Source organism: Neolamprologus multifasciatus, chromosome 6 (genome assembly GCF_963576455.1).
Source record: "Neolamprologus multifasciatus chromosome 6, fNeoMul1.2, whole genome shotgun sequence".
NCBI classification, from domain to species: Eukaryota; Metazoa; Chordata; class Actinopteri; order Cichliformes; family Cichlidae; genus Neolamprologus; species Neolamprologus multifasciatus.
Window position 1 is genome coordinate 9124439 of NC_140444.1, and position 17579 is coordinate 9142017.

The 17579-nt window shown below is 39.3% G+C and overlaps 1 protein-coding gene across 2 annotated transcripts; it reads left to right on the top strand.

The window, feature by feature from the left end:
• The first annotated feature begins 186 nt into the window (after positions 1-186).
• pld5 (phospholipase D family member 5) lies at positions 187-16893 on the top strand. Of its 2 annotated transcripts, none has more exons than XM_085162924.1 (10): positions 187-588; positions 10223-10359; positions 10656-10839; positions 11029-11137; positions 11627-11754; positions 12790-12987; positions 13575-13726; positions 13939-14104; positions 14232-14322; positions 15613-16893. In XM_085162924.1, exons 1-10 carry the CDS (start codon positions 430-432, stop codon positions 15873-15875), a joined length of 1587 nt encoding a protein of 528 aa, XP_085019050.1. In that variant the 5' UTR covers positions 187-429; the 3' UTR covers positions 15876-16893. The 2 variants fall into 2 exon arrangements, with proteins under 2 accessions (XP_085019050.1, XP_085019048.1); XM_085162922.1 differs by lacking the exon at positions 187-588 and adding an exon at positions 7145-7957.
• The last annotated feature ends 686 nt before the right edge of the window (positions 16894-17579 follow it).

A 17579-nucleotide genomic window follows, 5' to 3' on the forward strand; every position in this document is an offset into this window, starting at 1 on the left:
CGTACTCACACTTTTCCCAATCAGATTAATCTCTTTCTGATGCTTTCTGTCTTGTTCAGTACATCCATGCAGCTGCTCAAATTGCACCTCCGCCCTGTTCACAAGCTTACAGAAGCCCATTTCTGCCCCTCCCATTATGCCTGGGAGACTGTACTACATGCGCATACAGACACACACAAAGACACACCCTGCCCAATTGCTGGGGAGAGTGAAGAGACACTGGTACGAGTCAGGGAACAAACTGTAGCTCAGGCACCACAGAGAGTAAAAGTGGCTGATTCAGCTTCTGAAAGATAGATTGGAAAGAAAAAAAAGGAGGACAGGAGTGGCAGCATCTCTGTGTGTGTGTGTGTGTGTGTGTATGTATGTGTGTGTGTACTTCAGAGCATCTCTGCACCCCAGCAGACAGCAGCAGAACACAGGTCATCAATGGAGCTGTCAGATGATCCAAGGTCAAGGGAGCAAGACGAGGCTCCCCCAACACCTCTGCCCTATGTGTCCCAACTGAAAACCAGCAGTTACAGTGCAATCCAGCAGCATGGCTACTCTGAATACATCTACCTGCAAAACAGAGAAAAGCTGGAAAGGGTGAGCAACTCCCTTACAAACATCAGTTACTTTTTTTAAAAGTGAAGAGGTAAAGTTAAACCTTGATTATTGTAGATGTGTAAAACTAGCTAGAAGGAAAAAGGTATCAGCAACTGTCAAATATGCAATGAGCCATTCTGTGAGTTTAGAGGAGCGATTCACTCCATCTGCTGGAAATCCATTCACTTTGCATGCTTGTGATGTATCTGCTTTAACACTGGAGTATGCAGCTGAGGTCTGTTGCCTCCAATGAAAATTAATTACAACTTTCTTTCCAGCTGGTTCACACCCAGCAAATCCACATCAACCCAAAAAGGACAAATGCTCAGGTTTACCTACCAGATTTTGCAGATTTCTTAGAGTTTGAGTCCGTTCTCGTCTTTATAAGCATTTGCGTTTACTTAAGTATTTCTTTAAACATTATGCTTTAAAGCTGTGAAACCTGACTGCAGCTCTTCAAATATACCATTCCCCTGCAGATGATCTGTTAGCTGTTTTACAATTGTTCGAGAAATTTTTGAGATAAAATGAAAGTTGGAGATTGGCCTATAACTACCTAAGACAGCTGGTTCAAGTGATGGCTTTTCAAGTAACAGTTTAACTACTGCTAGCTTTAAGGCCAATGGTAGCCGATAAATAGAGATAGGCTGATTATATTTAAGATTGAAGATTGATGATTTGTTCAGAATGATAAAATCACATGATGAGAGATGAGGTGCAAATAAGGAATTATCCAAAAAAGGAAAAGTAAGCTATGCAATGGCTTTTCCCTTTAGAAGTCACCACACCGAATCATCTGCCTCAATCTTACTTCATCTCTAGCATCATCCTTTGTCACACCAGCCCTCTGCATGTCCCCCTTCACTTTCCATGAATCTTCCTCTTTCCCCTGGTAGTTTCATATCAGTGTACTATGCCAGTATATCCGCTATCCTGCACCATGTTCAAACCATCTCAGTCATGCTTCTCTAACCTTAGCTCTAAACCACTTAACTTAAGCTGATAGCTTCTATAGACGAATTTCTAAACCTGTCCATCCTGGTCACTGCCTATGAAAATCTTAAAATCTTCACCTATGCTACCTCCTGCTTGGTGGCTGGATAAATATCAATCTGATATGTATCTCTGACCATTTTATGTGTTAGCATTTTTCACAAAAAGGGAAAAATGTCTAATATTTCTAATTTATCTTAAAGCGTTGCACCATTACTCCCAGCACAGTTCTGTTGCACAGAATTTTAACTCAGAATCGAATCTTTCCAGACATGATTTAGATCCAGTTAGGCTAATTAGATCTTCGGAAGCCAGTTAATATACTTAAAATATTGAGCAGGATGAATGCCCCATAAATAAACACCCCATAAATGCATTTATGGGGTGTTTTGTAATCCTTCCAAGAAAGTAAGATTCACTTACTTTCTTTCCTGTTTATAAGCAGCAGAACGGTATAAAGCCATTTTCTCTACATTCCCTTTCCTATTGCTGCAAATTGTCCATCATAGCATAAAAATCCACTTTATCTGCATTTCAGTAACTTAAATACCCACTGAGATATTGTTGTTACATTTAAGAGAATTGTCAAGAAAAACTAGCTAACCCTGTTCTCATTCTTGTAGTAATAAAGCCAAAATGTGTGTATGGCAAGGTTTTTAAATCATCATAATTACACATACTAATGTGTTAGCACTGTGTGGCTCTTAAATATGAGACTATTAATTAGTTCTTTGTGTTGGAGGACTCTACTGCACATAAGAAAATGTCCTGTACAGAGAGACAGGAAGAGACGAAGTGTAACGTTTGCTGTGACCTCTGAAGCCTCCTGCAGAAAGCATTTCTTCAAAAGAGAGCATGTGAAGCATCACCATTATTAATCAGCACTCCCAAGAAACTGACTGGTACATATTCAATACATTAGTAAACAAAGCTCCATTACTGGTAAATTGTAAACAGTTTTCTGGAATGACTGCTTACCTTGAGATTAGTGCTGGGCGATGTGGCCTAAAATTCATATCGAGATATAATTTGAAGCATGTGCGGTAACGATATATATCACAATATATATTATTTTCTTCTGTATAACGTATTTTCCACACTAAAAATCCTTTAATTTTCTCAAAAATCAAGAGTGTGCCTTATGTATGAATTCTGGTTGTGCTTACTGACCTCGATGTTTTAGTACAACTTTGGTAAGCCGCACTTACAGCAATAGTAATTCTATTTACACCTAAACATTTCATACCATGTTCTGACTGAGAGATATTTGACACTAATTAAAACGTACAGCTCTGCTACCACTTCCAACATAAATGAAGATAGAAAACTAAACAGCAGTGGCATTTGCAGGGTTACTGAAGTTGGACTACCTGCTATATAATGTTGTGCTACGTGATTGCTAGCGACACAGCTATATTAGCATAACATTAGCACAATGAAGCTGGAGGATGAACGCCAACTTTTTCTCCACTCGACAAAAGTTAACGTGAGGGATTCTGGTGGTCAGGGACAAATGCAATCGGGCAAACTTCAGTCAGGAGAACAACTGAGATTATTCATCCACAATACAAGGTTAGTTATTAATATACTGCAACAACATGGGAATATAACAGCTGCGAGAGAATTCAACATTAATGAATCAATGTTACGGAAGTGGAGGAAGGGCAGTTTTTGGCTTTCCCCACATTTCAAAAGTGCTTCATCTCTTTGGTATGACTGTCGCCCGCCATAATTTGCAGATGATAATGGTTTTAGCCGCTGCTAGGCTTTCGACCAAAACAGGCGCAGCTTGATGACATCATCAACATTCGCTATCGCGATAGAGCGATATAGTCAAAATTAGTGATGTGCGATACCACTGATTTCCTTTCCGATCCGATACCGAGTAATATTCAGGGTGGTATCGGCGATACTGATCCGATACCGATACTTTGTACAAAAACTTATTTTATTTATTGTATCTCAAATTATAGCGTCATAATGATTACAGGTAATCAGATTACTTGTTCTTATCACTTAATAATGCAGAGTTCATCATATAGAAATAAAAAATCTGAAGTTGTTATTTGAACTATTTGCTATTTGAACATGTTGCCTGCCTGCAGCACTAAAGGACTCCGTGACAGACGTTTGTCTCGCCCTAGCAGCGCCTGTCCCTCTCCTCCTCTTCAGTTCGCCTCAACATATGCTCGTCATATTCTGTGATATGATTTACTCTGAGGTGTTTGACAAGGTTAGTGATGTTGCCACAACCATACATGCCAACCCTCCCGATTTTTCCGGGAGAATCCCGAATTTCAGTGTCCCTCCCAAAAATCTCCTGGAGCCACCATTCTCCTGTTTTTCAACAGAACAACAGACAACAAAATTGAAAAACCATATCGCAGAATAGCGCGGCCCAGCCAATTCCAGTTTCCAACAATGGCGGCAGCTGCTTAGTTTTAATATTACTCTAATTTCTCTTTCTGGGTTGCAAAAAAACTTTTAACATATTTTCAGGTGAGAATGTAGCTGTGTAAACTTCAAATATCTGAGCCGACTGACACATTGTTTTCAAACCCCCGCGGTCTTTCACTACTCGGGTTAAACATTATATATAAGTCATTTTGATAACTTAAAAATGCCATTGTTTGGCTTTTTCAGTGTTTTATTTGTTCGTGAGTAAATCGGTTCGGCTGAGATTAAAGTTATTAGATTAGATTAGATTAAATTAAATTAAACTTTATTAATCCCTCTGGAGGGTTCCTCCAGGGTTTTCACACAGCTGAATAAACGTCAAACAGAAAACTAATTAAACAAAGTGTGAGACGGTCGAGAGTTTACAAATATACATATAGTTTATATTTTAGATAGCAAGGAGCAGACGGCAGAGTTTCACTCCACCGAGGGAGTTTGTGCCGTACTACCCGGCTTTCTTTAGACTGCGAAGGCCGGGTCCTCAGGTGGAAGCAGCCTCTGAATTTGGAAACCCCTGCGGTCTCAAGGTTGGCAAGTATGGCCACAACACCTCACTCTTGGAGCACTTTTTTGCCACATGTATCGCAAACCACGTCTCAGCTGTTTGTGGAGGTAAAATACGTCCGCACAATTACGCTTAGCCATTGTTGTGAGTGCGCACGCCAAGGGGCTGCGAGACATTTATACAGCCGTATTTCGCACATGAGTATGAAAGGCGGAAGAGGAAGTAGTTCCTTTGAATGTAGACAATCCGAATGTTATAGTTTCTTTCCACTGTGTTCCTGTTAGCGATAAACTATAAATTTACGCTAAATTACTAAAATATCGATATTTTAATGTGAGAATCGATTCTAGAACATAAATGATTGGTATCGGAGGAATCGATATTTCAGGATCGATCCGCACATCACTAGTCAAAATCTCTATCGTTGGCCAAATTTATATCGTTTATATCGCCCACCCCTACTTGAGATTTTAATAATTTTGTATCAAGCAAATTCTTGGTCATGAAAAAAAAAGTTAAACATTAACTGATTGTCTGTCTTTTAACCATGTGGCCTGTTAGCTGAAGAGAACTAGTAAACCCAGTGCTCTGCTGGGGACAGACAATTACTGATAGGGTGAGACAACCTAACAGGATCATTTTTCATTGCTGGATCCCTATCTGCACCCCATCCACACTCCCTTTGGCATGTGGCCTAGCTGTCTCCCATGGCGCTGTGCCCAGTCAGCTTTCACTCAGCACATCACCCTGACTATGACGTTAGAAAACGCCACGTCCTGTGCGCTCATGGAAAACCTGCTGTTGAGCTTTCGGTGTGAAGGTGAAACACCTATACACAGAAGCGTTCTTCACAGGCAATCACAAGGGGGGTGTTTTAACGGGAGGGGAGGTCACCTTAATTAATGTGGAGCTAGTAAAAGGAGACAAGATGTCATATAGAGTAATTATAAATGTAAGCCTCCAAGGACAGTACAGATGGCCTGTTAAAAAGTAATAAAGCATTTTAAATTGAGTTTTAAAAGCAGGTGCTTTAAATGCATCTTGAAACATTTAATTCTAACATATAGGAAGGACAAAAAAATTTGAAGAAATTTAGGATCCATTTCCTGTTTTGTAGAACAGAAGCAATAAAGCTAGCTGAAACATTGACACCCCAATCACTGAAATGACTGTGCAGTTACTAAATTGTTTATGTCAACAGTTTTCTGTCATGACCGCCAGTGACCAGAGTCTCACTCACTTTGTTGCTGAGCTATAAATTGCCCTTTATAACTCCGTCTGAGCTTGTGATGGTTGGGAACACTGAAAATCCAATTCGGCATGTCACTTTGTTTCTTTCTCAGTTTGAAAGTGTGATTGTATGACCCCATGTGTGCAGCTTTAGGAACATTCACCTCTCCTGGGAAGTGACTCAAATAGTTTTGTTGACCCATCCCTTTCTCTCTTTCTCACTCTCTCTCTCACACACACACACACACACACACACACAAATGCAGTTTGACGTGCAGTGGGCACCTGTCCTAGACAGGCAAAGCAGTTTTCCCTGTTAAGTTTTTATTCCACTACTACGAGATCTCGCCTTGATGTGTCTTTTTTTTAGTTAAAATTCAAACTTTGTACTCTGCATACATTTTGTGTATTAATGTATTTGAAACTTTGAAGAAAGAATGTATTCATGAGTATTAGTTGTATTAAAGGAGTCACTCCAAAACTCTACAGCACAAATTGCTTGTTTGACCGGTTAATTTGTGATAAAGTCCACAAAGCTATGGAATGCTACCACTGTTGCAATATTTTGCTGTGTAGCCTACAAAGTCTGCTGATAAATGTTACTTCAAGCAGTTCTATCTTACTATATCAGAAGCATAATTTACTGACCTGTCTCTGAGAGTCATTCTTATTTGCTCCCAGCCATGCAAATACATCTGTTTTTGCCTAAGAGAGTGAATGTAGCAAAGACAGGGGTCTTTGCTACATTCACACACCCAGCCTCTGTGGCATAGTTAAATGCTAATGCTTTTGTGGCAAGAATGTTACTAACATGCATCTATATAAATGCTGAGTGAGACAACTGCATCTGCTTATTAGCACAGCTGAGGTACACCTTAGGCTGATGGGAGTTTTATTTTTGCAGGTATTTGTTCATCAATTAAACAATGCTTAAATTGAAAATTGCACCGGATGATGGCTCTGCATAAGATTTCAGGGAGTCGCTAAAGTTACTACAGTTCATCATGAAGGAGATATGAAATTTAAAGCAATTTTTTTACTGATGAAATTGTTGGTATGTATAACTTAAAATTAGAAAAATCAACACATTTCTTTAAAGTTTACTTAAATGCAGTAGTGCAAACAGATGCCTCTTATCATTTTTCGACCTCATACACAGGTCTCATAAACATAACAGAAGCGTACCTGCAGTTTGGAGCATATGTTGTTTTGCTGCCATTAAGCATATATTCATCTGTGAGGAAAGAGTTGTGGGCAAAAAAAAAAGGAAGGAAAAAGGATTTTACATATTTCATTTTTTTCCCACTGAGACCCTTCTGTGCAATAATATGAGGAGCTCTTAAAGCTGTAGCAGAATTGAAACATGGTTCATTCCACTGGAATAAAGCAAATCTACTGCAGTGATTTAAACAAAGTGGGAATTAAAGAAGATAATTATGCCAGCTTCCATTTATATCAATTATTAATGGGAGCTATAGGGCTTTTGTAGATGCCTCAATATTTTCTGAGTGTAACCGTGAATGCTGAGTGTGGGTGTGTACGCGTGCATGTGTGTGCGCCTGCATACAGTATGGTGAGCAGGCATGTGCGATTTACTGAGTCCAAAATATTTTGGGGAGTTTTGCTGCAGCTGTCACAATTACTAATGGCATGTTTCAGCATCGCTCCCTTCTAAGCAAAGACCAACTGCTCGCTGCCAGATGAGTTTTATTCACTTGTCAGATAAAGGAGGGAAATACAGCTGGAAAAGGAAGAGAAGAGGGAAAGTGAGGGAGGGAGGGGGAGGGTACTGGAGCTCAAAGCTACGGCTCTTTATTGGCCATTTTGAACAAGAGGGGGTTGGTCTTTCACCTTCTCTCTCGCCGCTTCGACTGTAAGGCAGACAGTGAACCGCGCACACACAGTTCACACACAAGCACACACACACACAATCAGCTGCTAGAAGAACCATGTCAGGACACATAAGAGACCAGAAGCTGATGCCCACACAGACAGACCTTTTGGGACACTGAGGTACCTGCAGGATGAAGACAAGGACCAAGAGTGAAGACATCAGATTTGAACAGGCTGAGGGCTGGGTGGAAAAGAGAGGCAAAGATGTGTGACTGAGCTCCTGTTTCCTACCTTGTAGTTTAAAGGAATGCTGCTCTCATGGCAGGACCAACCCCACAGGAGCCATTAAAGGTGATGTTTTTCAGCTCTTTCTATATTTAATAGGCAATGTCAGTCTCCTTTTGGCCATAGGTGGATTGCAGTGCATGTTTTTTCTTGGGCTTTTTTCTCTAGGTTTCAGTACACCAGTGTTTCACTGCCAGATTGATTAAACTGAGTTCTTATATTCCTTATCTTATTAAACCATATTAAAACTAAAAGCTCGTATGTATATCAAAACTTTAGGTTTTCATCAAAGTGTTTTTAACCATCCAAGATTTTTTAAATATAAATCAGTCTCTCCTTTAGTCTTGAAATGATGCAAAACGGCGAATAACATAGCCATCCTTATAGCTCGGTGCACAGTAGTTGCAGTTGCCACCAAAAAAAATGATGTAAAATAATTTTGAGAAAGAGACTATTAGCATTTAAGAACTGGAAATGTTGCTTTTTTTCAACAAATATGTAAGATAAGTTTATTAATTACAAACATTGTTTTAAATGCAGCAAACATTACAAAAGTTAAGAAAATAACTTAATAAATTACAAAAACAATGGCCCAGAACCCAATCAAATGTGTCCAAACTGGAAGTTTTCAGAAGTTGTAACCACTCACATAATATTTGCTTGATAAATAATTATTTTATCAATAATTCAAATTATTAAGGGCAGCACGGTGGCTAGCAATGTTACCTCACAGCAAGAAGGTCCTGAGTTTAATTCCACCATCAGGCCAGCGTCTTTCTGTGTTGAGTTTGCATGTTCTCCCGAAGTTGGCGTGGGCTCTTTCCGGGTACTCCGGCATCCTCCCACAGTCCAAAGACATGCAGTTAGTGGGGTTAGGTTAAATAGAAACACTAAATTGCTCATAGGTCTGAGTGCAGGAGTGAATGTGAGCGTGAATGGTTGTCTGTGTCTATGTGTTAGCCCTGCGAAAGACTGGTGACCAGGGTGTACCCTGCCTCTCACCCTAAGACAGCTGGGATAGGCTCCAGCGCCCTAAAAAGGATAAACGGAAGCGAATGGATGGATCAAATTATTTAGTAGTTATTGGAACAGCTATCTATTCACTCCTTGCCATATTAGGCTATTTTTTCCTGTATATTAGATGTGTTGTTGTCCTTTTACAGTGACATACTGCATCAGTACCTTTTGAAAGTGGCTGACCTATCTCACACTGTCAGTTCTGTTCATTTCCTCCCAGCCATGTGCACATCCACAAGTTAAGCATGGTCCTTGACTCTGCTAAATGTAATGAAGAGCTCAGTGGCCTCAGAGGCCAACAGAAGAGTGTATGGTGCACCCAGCTAGCACCTGTCTTTCAGCCTCACTGCCCGAGGCAATATTTGAGTCCACAAACCTCCTGCTGTTCATATTTCTATATTTTGATGCTGAATTGCTTTTTTTTTTTTTTTTTAAATAAAAGCTGTAGAATTTTTAGATGGAAATTTTCTTTTTAAGGAAAACCCCCTGCTTATGCTGCCAAGCTAATCAGTGGGATGCAATTCATTTGACTGATAGAACACAACAAAAGAGAATATGTAATGTGATGTTGACAGCTCACCAACTGACAAAGCCAAACAGGGCAGAGAATGAGGTGGTGAATATGTGCAGTCGTAAGCAAAACAAAAACGCCTAAGTGCACTTTTAAAACTGTGAAAATCAAGACTCCTCAGGCTGGATCAGGGCTCCAACATTACAACCTCTGACCACATACTGACTGTCACTCTACCTATATTACAAACCCTACAGACATATACTGCACACACATGCATGCGCACAAATATTGCCTGCAATATTGCTTAACATAAATGTAACGTTAGCTGCCACCTTAACACAGAGCTCATAAAACCCCTTTTTCAGATGGGAATTGCATGGACAACAAAGCAGTCGGTATGACGAGAAGCAAAAACTTGTACTTTCCAATACACCTCATAGACTGGATTTAGTGTGCATCAATTTGCCGTCAGCTGGAGAATGTTCTACCTCACTTGTCCGGCTCTGTGGCATAAAGTGGGATCGTTGAAGCAGGGGGATTTTTTGCTCCAGAGCATTGAAATCTGCAGTATACTGGTTATCAAAGCAAGGTTTCTGCTGTCAAACGAAGGCCATAGTTGTTATTTTGATCGTCATTATTCACATTGCACAAGTGTTAATGTGCCCACAGTGCACAAAAGAGACACACACAAAAAGCAGAAAAATTACTGCAGCACTGTTCACAAAAAAAAAACCCTCCAGAAATAAAACATTGTGTCTGACATTTGTTAGTGTTGTGTGTGTTTCTAATGTATCTTCCAGACCCAGCAGAAGTGCATTGCCATCTTTGCCCTTGTTTGCTGCTTTGCTGTTCTGGTAGCACTCATCTTCTCATCTGTGGACATTTGGGGGGACGATGAAGATGGAATCACCGAGGAAAACTGCAGCAAAGACTGCCAGTAGGATGTTTCGCAAGATTAAAGGAAATTGTAGAGCACAGTGTATTCACAGCGACAGTCTCTACTAACTCAACATAGTCTTAATCTGGACTCATTCATTACCAATTCAGAATTACGTATTACCATTTTATTATTTAATTCTGGAGATTTCTGATGTGGATCTGTACCTCACTTTTTATTGTTAAAATCTAGAGCCATAAAAGGATTTATGTGTAAAGGCTTTGAGCTGCTGGGTTGGTGTGTTGGTGGTGTTCCTCTTTAAAGCTCCAGACACTGAAGGAATCTTTTATTTTCAGCATTGTACTTGTGGAGAACATTCCAGACGAGCTCTCTTTCTCCATGGATGGCAGACCCCACCTTCCTGTCTCTGTTGGCTTTCACACACTGTTGGATCAGGCGAAGCACTCAATTGAAGTGGTGTCATCTGCCTGGGACTTAAACTCCTGGGACCTGGAGACAATCCCAAACCCCGCCAAACAGGTACAAAGTCACAGTAACCAGTCCGGTAGAACAATGAGCCAATTGCATTTCCCATTTGATCTGTAAAACCAAATGCAATTTATTAAGGTTATTCCGACAACGAAATAAGAGCTGCCCTTCTAAAAGAAATGCAGGAACATTGGTCAGTCGCTGCGCTACAGTAATACAGAACATCATTCTCTTCCTCAGGGTCAGCTTTTGTTCCAGAGACTGCTCAAGTTAAAATCTCGTGGGGTTAAGCTGAAGATTGCCAGTAGTCTGACAAACTCGACTGAGCTGAAGGCCTTGGCAGCACACAGTGAGTGGATGTGGCATTTTTATTTCAGAAAGGCAATTTGTTGTGTCACTATGGCAAACAACAACGAAGATATACATTTACAATTATCCGACAACCCGATAGAGTTTTATTAACGAGATTCTCATCCTCCAGGATACGTTTAGTTGAGTTTCTTAAGCAATCCACTTTAGGACAGCAGAACCGCACTGTAGGTACGGCATGAAATATCAATGACCTGCCTCAAGGAAAACAGATGCATTTACAGCATGCAGCAGCACCCAGGAGCTCTACACCATATGCATCTGCCAGACTTCACAATCAAGGCCAAAAAACCTTGAATGGATGAAAATGTACAGCCTGGTTTCCTGTCAAAGACTGCCTGCGTTGCCCCCTGTTCTTGTCAGACAGTACAAGGCCAACTGTCAGATTTACACAATTTTCTCTTTCTTTTTCTCTTAAACTTTTCATTTTCTCTCTTTTGTGTCTCTTTTTATCCCTCACACGGATTAGATGCAGAGGTTCATTTTGTTAACATGACAGTTTTTACCAGAGGCGGACTCCATTCCTCATTCTGGATAGTGGATCGGAAGCACATTTACATTGGGAGCGCTGATATGGACTGGAGGTCACTCTCCAAGGTAAAAGCACACATCAACATCTGGTTTCCTCTTTAAAGAGTAACACATAATGTAAATTAGCCACGCTTTCCTCTTATACTTCCCTATGCAGGTACTCCAGCACTGCCAACAGAAATCAGGAATGATTTAATGTTGTTGTCTGAGATGGTCAGAAAGACAAGTAGCATTTCACTTTTCATTTAGTATGTAATTCATAATAGAGCAGGAACCAGAATGCATTAGCATACTGTAACCTGAAGTGATTGCTCGGCCCTTTTTGGTGCCTCAGCACTGGTTGGAGGTAGGACTGCTGTATGAGTGTAAGTCACAATGAGCAAGAAGGAATGAAGGAATAGCACACATACACTGGATGTGTGTAGTAAGCACTGCAAGCCAGACACGTATGTCTGAAATTGACCCTCTGTGGTAACAAACTGAAACCTCTGTGTTCCTCCTTCAGGGGCACACGTTAAAAAAGAAACAGACAAAAACCAGAAACACCAAACACAAAAGAAATTTTTCTGCCATCTATTTAATGAGCAGACAAGAATGTATTTAGGACATCTGTCTCTTCTTCTTTCGTTTTGTTGTTTTTACCCACACTAGCAGCTCTGTGGATTGCAGTGTTAGCCTGCTTGTGCTCCAGTTATTTAAATTCTTTGGTAGGACTGGAATAATGTCCAGCTTATTCGCTTTTAGACAGATTCCTTTGAAATGATTATATATCTATGATGACATCCAGCTTATTGACTTTGTTATTGTCTTGACTTTTCCTCTTTTTCCTCTTTTAGCATCATTTTATCATATATTATTTTTGGCTAAATACCTTTAAATTAGTGATATTCTATAATAGTACCTTTCGCTCTTCATTTTTATCCTTTTTAATCTGAAAATTATTAGAAGATCATCAATCCATGAAACGTTACTATTCTCTCTCTCTGAACTCAGTCCCTTTTTTCACTTCTTTTATACCCTCTATAACATCTGCAGAGCACACTCAATATTAAAACTTTTCTGCTGCATCACCTCTTCCTACTTCTTTCTCATACACCACAGAGGAAAGAACTGGGGGTGGTGGTATATAACTGCAGCTGTCTGGCTCTGGACCTCCACCGAGTTTTTTCATTTTACTGGCAGCTCCACGAAAGGGACTACATCCCCTCCATCTGGTCAAAGAGAGTAACTGCTCTCTATGGAAAGAACAATGCCCTGCAGCTACAACTTAACTCCACCCCCGCCACCGCTTATGTGTCTGTGAGTAACAGCTTTGTTATGTTACAGGACTTAGTGCATACATAAATCAATTCTTCACAAAATGAAAAAAAAAAAACTGCACCAACAGTCTTTTTTTCAGTGGTTCATATACTTCTTGAGGCACCAATTTCCTGCCTCCGGGCTTATAGTGAATGTCTTATAAGAGTTTTATTACATATTAATAACAAACATAAACAGAAAATGATTAATCATCTTAATATCGCACTAAGGAGCAACTTGAGTCTGAATATCTCACTACGTTAATGAATCTTGTTGCTCTCAAAGCGACAAGACATTTATCATCTTATAGGAAACTAATGGAGCCATACTGTCAAGGCTGTTGGCAACTTACCTTGCTCTTTTGCCCCACTTATTCTAGTAATGATAAATGGTCGTTGAAATGTGCTTTCTTGTTTTCTTTCCTTTGTCTCTGCAGAAATGTTACATTGAAATGTATATACCTATTTTTATTAGTGGATTGTGCATTCTTTGTTGAATTGAAACACACACATTTTTGAAAGCTATCCTAAACTTTAACCGTGTGTCTCAGTTGTTTCATTTTTGTTGTTGTCTTGTCCTTTCTGTAGACCTCTCCTGAACTCTTCTGCTCCAAGGATCGCACCCGAGACATAGATGCCATCTATCAAGTCATTCAGAGTGCAAAGACATTTATCTTCATATCAGTGACAGACTATCTCCCTCTGGTGAAAAGGAGTTTCAGAGGAACCTCAGTCACAAGGTGTGTGCCGGGGCAAGCTTTGACATTTAAATCCTTTTTACAGGAACATTTATGAGGTCATTTTACATTCATACTGTACATGTGTGTCTGTATCAGAGGACACAATTCATGACAAACTAGAATATACCCAGAATATAGCAACTTGGAATTTTTGAACTCTATGCCCTTTGGTATCTTTAGACTCAAAAGCATAACACCAGTTGGATTTTTAGGTATTGGTCGTCTATCGATGAAGTCATCAGAGAAGCTGTGGTATTAAGAGGGATCAAAGTTCGTCTTCTCATAAGCTTCTGGAATAAAACTCATCCACTCACCTTTAATTTTGTGACCTCCCTCAAGTCACTCTGCGTTCAGCTTTACAACTGTTCCCTGGAAGTGGTAAGCGAATCACTTACACCTGTAGTTTTAACTACTCATGGACAAGTTTTAATTCATACTGCACTTTATTTTCTTTGTTTTTATTGCATATTATGCATGCTTTTTGTTAAATCGTTGTTTTTTCTAGAGGTTTTTTAGTCACAAGGAGCAGAACGATGACATTCAGCTTGGGCTCAACCACAACAAGTACATGGTGACCGACAATGCAGTCTACATTGGTAGGCAATATAATGTGTGTTTTGGGGGTTTTATTGAGGTGCAGGTTTCAAAGTATCTTAATATAAAGTTTTTTATACTGACAACAAAAATATGCATAGACTAACTGGCCACTTCATTAGGTACACATTGCTAGTATGGGATTGGACCCCCTTTGCCTTCAAAACTACCTTAATTCTTAATGTTAACATTTCCCAAAGGTTTTTGTCCATAATGACATAAAAGCATCAAACAGTTGATGTAGATTTATCAAGCAGCACGTGATAAGAATGTCCCGTTCCATGACTTCCCAAGAGGTGCACTACTTTATTTAGAATAGTGACTGTGAAGGAGATTTGAGAACAGTGAACTCATTGTCATGTTCAAGAAGATTTGAGCTTCGTGACATGGTGAGTGCTGCTGGAAACTGCTTTAAAGGATGGGTACAACGTGGTCATGAAGGGATGAAGAAGGTCAGCAAGCATACTAAGTTAGGGTTGGCATCTAACAGATGTTCAACGGGAAAATGCTATGAGATACATAAGTATGTTGTTACCACTCTCCTTTTGTTTTTATTACATATAGCCAGGAGGAATCTATTTTATCGTAGCTTTATCCAAAGATTGAAATGGGACAACGAGCCTGTCTGTCCAAAGGGAAATAAAAGATTATTGTGCATTGCATTTGTTTATTCAATATAAAACAGAACAGTGGGAAATAAATTTTTTCAGGTACAGATTTTTATTGGCTTTTTTAGTAACTGGGTTTAGTGAGTCATACTATTAAAATAAACTTGCAGAACCACATACCAAAGCAAGATGTATAAAACTTGAACATTTTAACTTGAGCAATAGCTCAAACATTGTTGTATTGGCTTGATTTATGAGCATATAGACAAGAAAAGACAAAGAGTAAGGTGAGAAGAAAATAAAATCGTGTGAAAAGGACAAGTCACAACCACAAAGAGTCTCACATATGGCTAGTTCAATCTTTACAGCTACAGTACAGGTTATGGGAAGTCATATCATCACAGAGGTTTGTGAGAAAATTCCAGAAAGTTACTGTGCTTTTCCAAGAAACCATTCAGGAGAGGATGTTTTGTGAAACAGGGGACATGTCTTTTAACTAAGACTGCTAAACTAAACTAGAACTGCTATATTTGATTCTTACTCACTCATCCAAAGACACACAAGCACCAAGTGGTACATACATATGCAGACACATATCAAGATTCAAGATACAGTAAAGCTATTTCTTTTTAAATAATGACTTTTACGGGCGCTATCTGACACTGTTGCCTTTGTCGCTCACAGGGAACCATGACTGGGTTGGCAGTGATTTTGCTATTAATGCAGGAGTTGGATTGGTGGTCAAAATGAACGGCAGTGCTGAAGACAGAGGAGTGACAATCCTGGAACATGTCAAAGCTACTTTTGAAAGGGACTGGAGGTCCCGCTACGCTCAGAGCCGACATGGAGTCAAGGATCAGCAGGGAAAATACAGAAACTCGCAACAGGGGAAAAAATATATGGAAACTAAGGAGGAAAATGAATGGAAGTACCCTTTATATTTATAAGCACAAAATGTCTTTTCCCAGTATGTCTTAAAGCCTCTTAAGCCTAAATATGCTAGATCTTACAAATATGTACACAAATAAGAATGTAGACCTACTCTATACTGTATGACTTGCCAAAGTATTGCTTTGACTGAGTATTATAATAATATATGTTTAATTGTTGACTGTTATATAAGCATGTAATACTGCATGCATACCAAAAGCAATATCTCAGTATTAACTCAGTATTAACTATATACTAGCACAAGCAATGTGACAAAAACAATTCTCTCTATGTGTAACCCACAGAAACAGTTTACATACATCCACCATTTTTAAGTCCTTCATTGCATTTTATATGTTTTTAAATCTACAGTTTGGCTGCAACTGTAATCAGGTCAGATCCTGAAATGGCACACACCGGCATATGCAGTAGTTTTATTCTGTTCATCATATTGCTAAAATTATTCATCTGTCTTCATAAAACATAGCTTTTTCCTTGTTGGTGTTGTTTTATTTTTCAGTCTGCTGGTATGTTTAGTGCCCAAAATGTTTCACTATACAAATTTGTATTGCTGACAGAACAAAAGTATTTATAGGTATGTTTTGCCTTATCCTGTCTTTCCATCCAAGCCAGTAATAAGCTGCAAGTTAAATGCTCAAAAGCCTGCAGACAAAAAAATAAGCCTTGAATAGTACTAGTTTGGTTTAAAAATGCATAATTTAAATAAAGGATTTGAGAGTTCTCAAGTGACTCATCTTACCAGCACTTCACAGTTAATAACTGGAAAAAGACAAATTTACTAACAAATCCAAGTTTGAGATTTGGGTCAGCACCACAACACCCACACTTTTTTAACATGACAGCAGCAGCAGGTGCTGAACATTTGGGGGGGGGGGGCTATATCGACTGAGCAAGAGGAATTTCTGTTCTTCAAACACGTGCTCAGGCCTGTGGTTTACATCTTTAACCTCTTATGACCCGAACTCTTCCACGGCATGCCCTTTTAATTTCTCTTTGATATTTGGGAATATTGGGGCCCGATGAAAGTAAAAACAAAGAATTACCAGATTTTTTTAAAGGAAAATAAGAGCCACATATGAGGATATTCGTTTAAAACTTTGATAGAACAGTAGCAGTATAATGCCCTCGTAAGTGGATATCAGGCCCTTGTAGAGCAAAATTGAGTAATTTGGTCTAAATAACCCAAAATGTGATGTCCACATATGTGGATGCCAGGTCCTAGGAGGTTAAGGAGATGCATTCATACTGCAGCAGGTTAGTAATTCCCAACACACAGATCAGAGTGGATCTAGTATGCTCATGCTGTATTTTTTTTCTGGGAGTCCATTTGATCAACCATGTGGGATTTACAGTTATCTTCTACATGACACTGGTTCAGCCCCCACAGTCTTTCACTATCTGAAAAAAATACTCTTTACCCTTTAATGCCACATTTCCTCTAACTGAAGGCCCCATCACAAACAGGACGATAGTGCTGCCATGCTCACAGACAGAGCTGTGTGTGTTATAGCCCTGCTAAAGAGATTCTCTGGCTCAAAGGAATTACTTCTACTATATATTAATGAATATATCTAATATCACAATATTCATCCAGCAAGGCATCCAGCATTGTAACAGATGATATATATATATGTATGTATGTATATATATATATATATATATATATATATATATATATATATATATATATATATATTAAG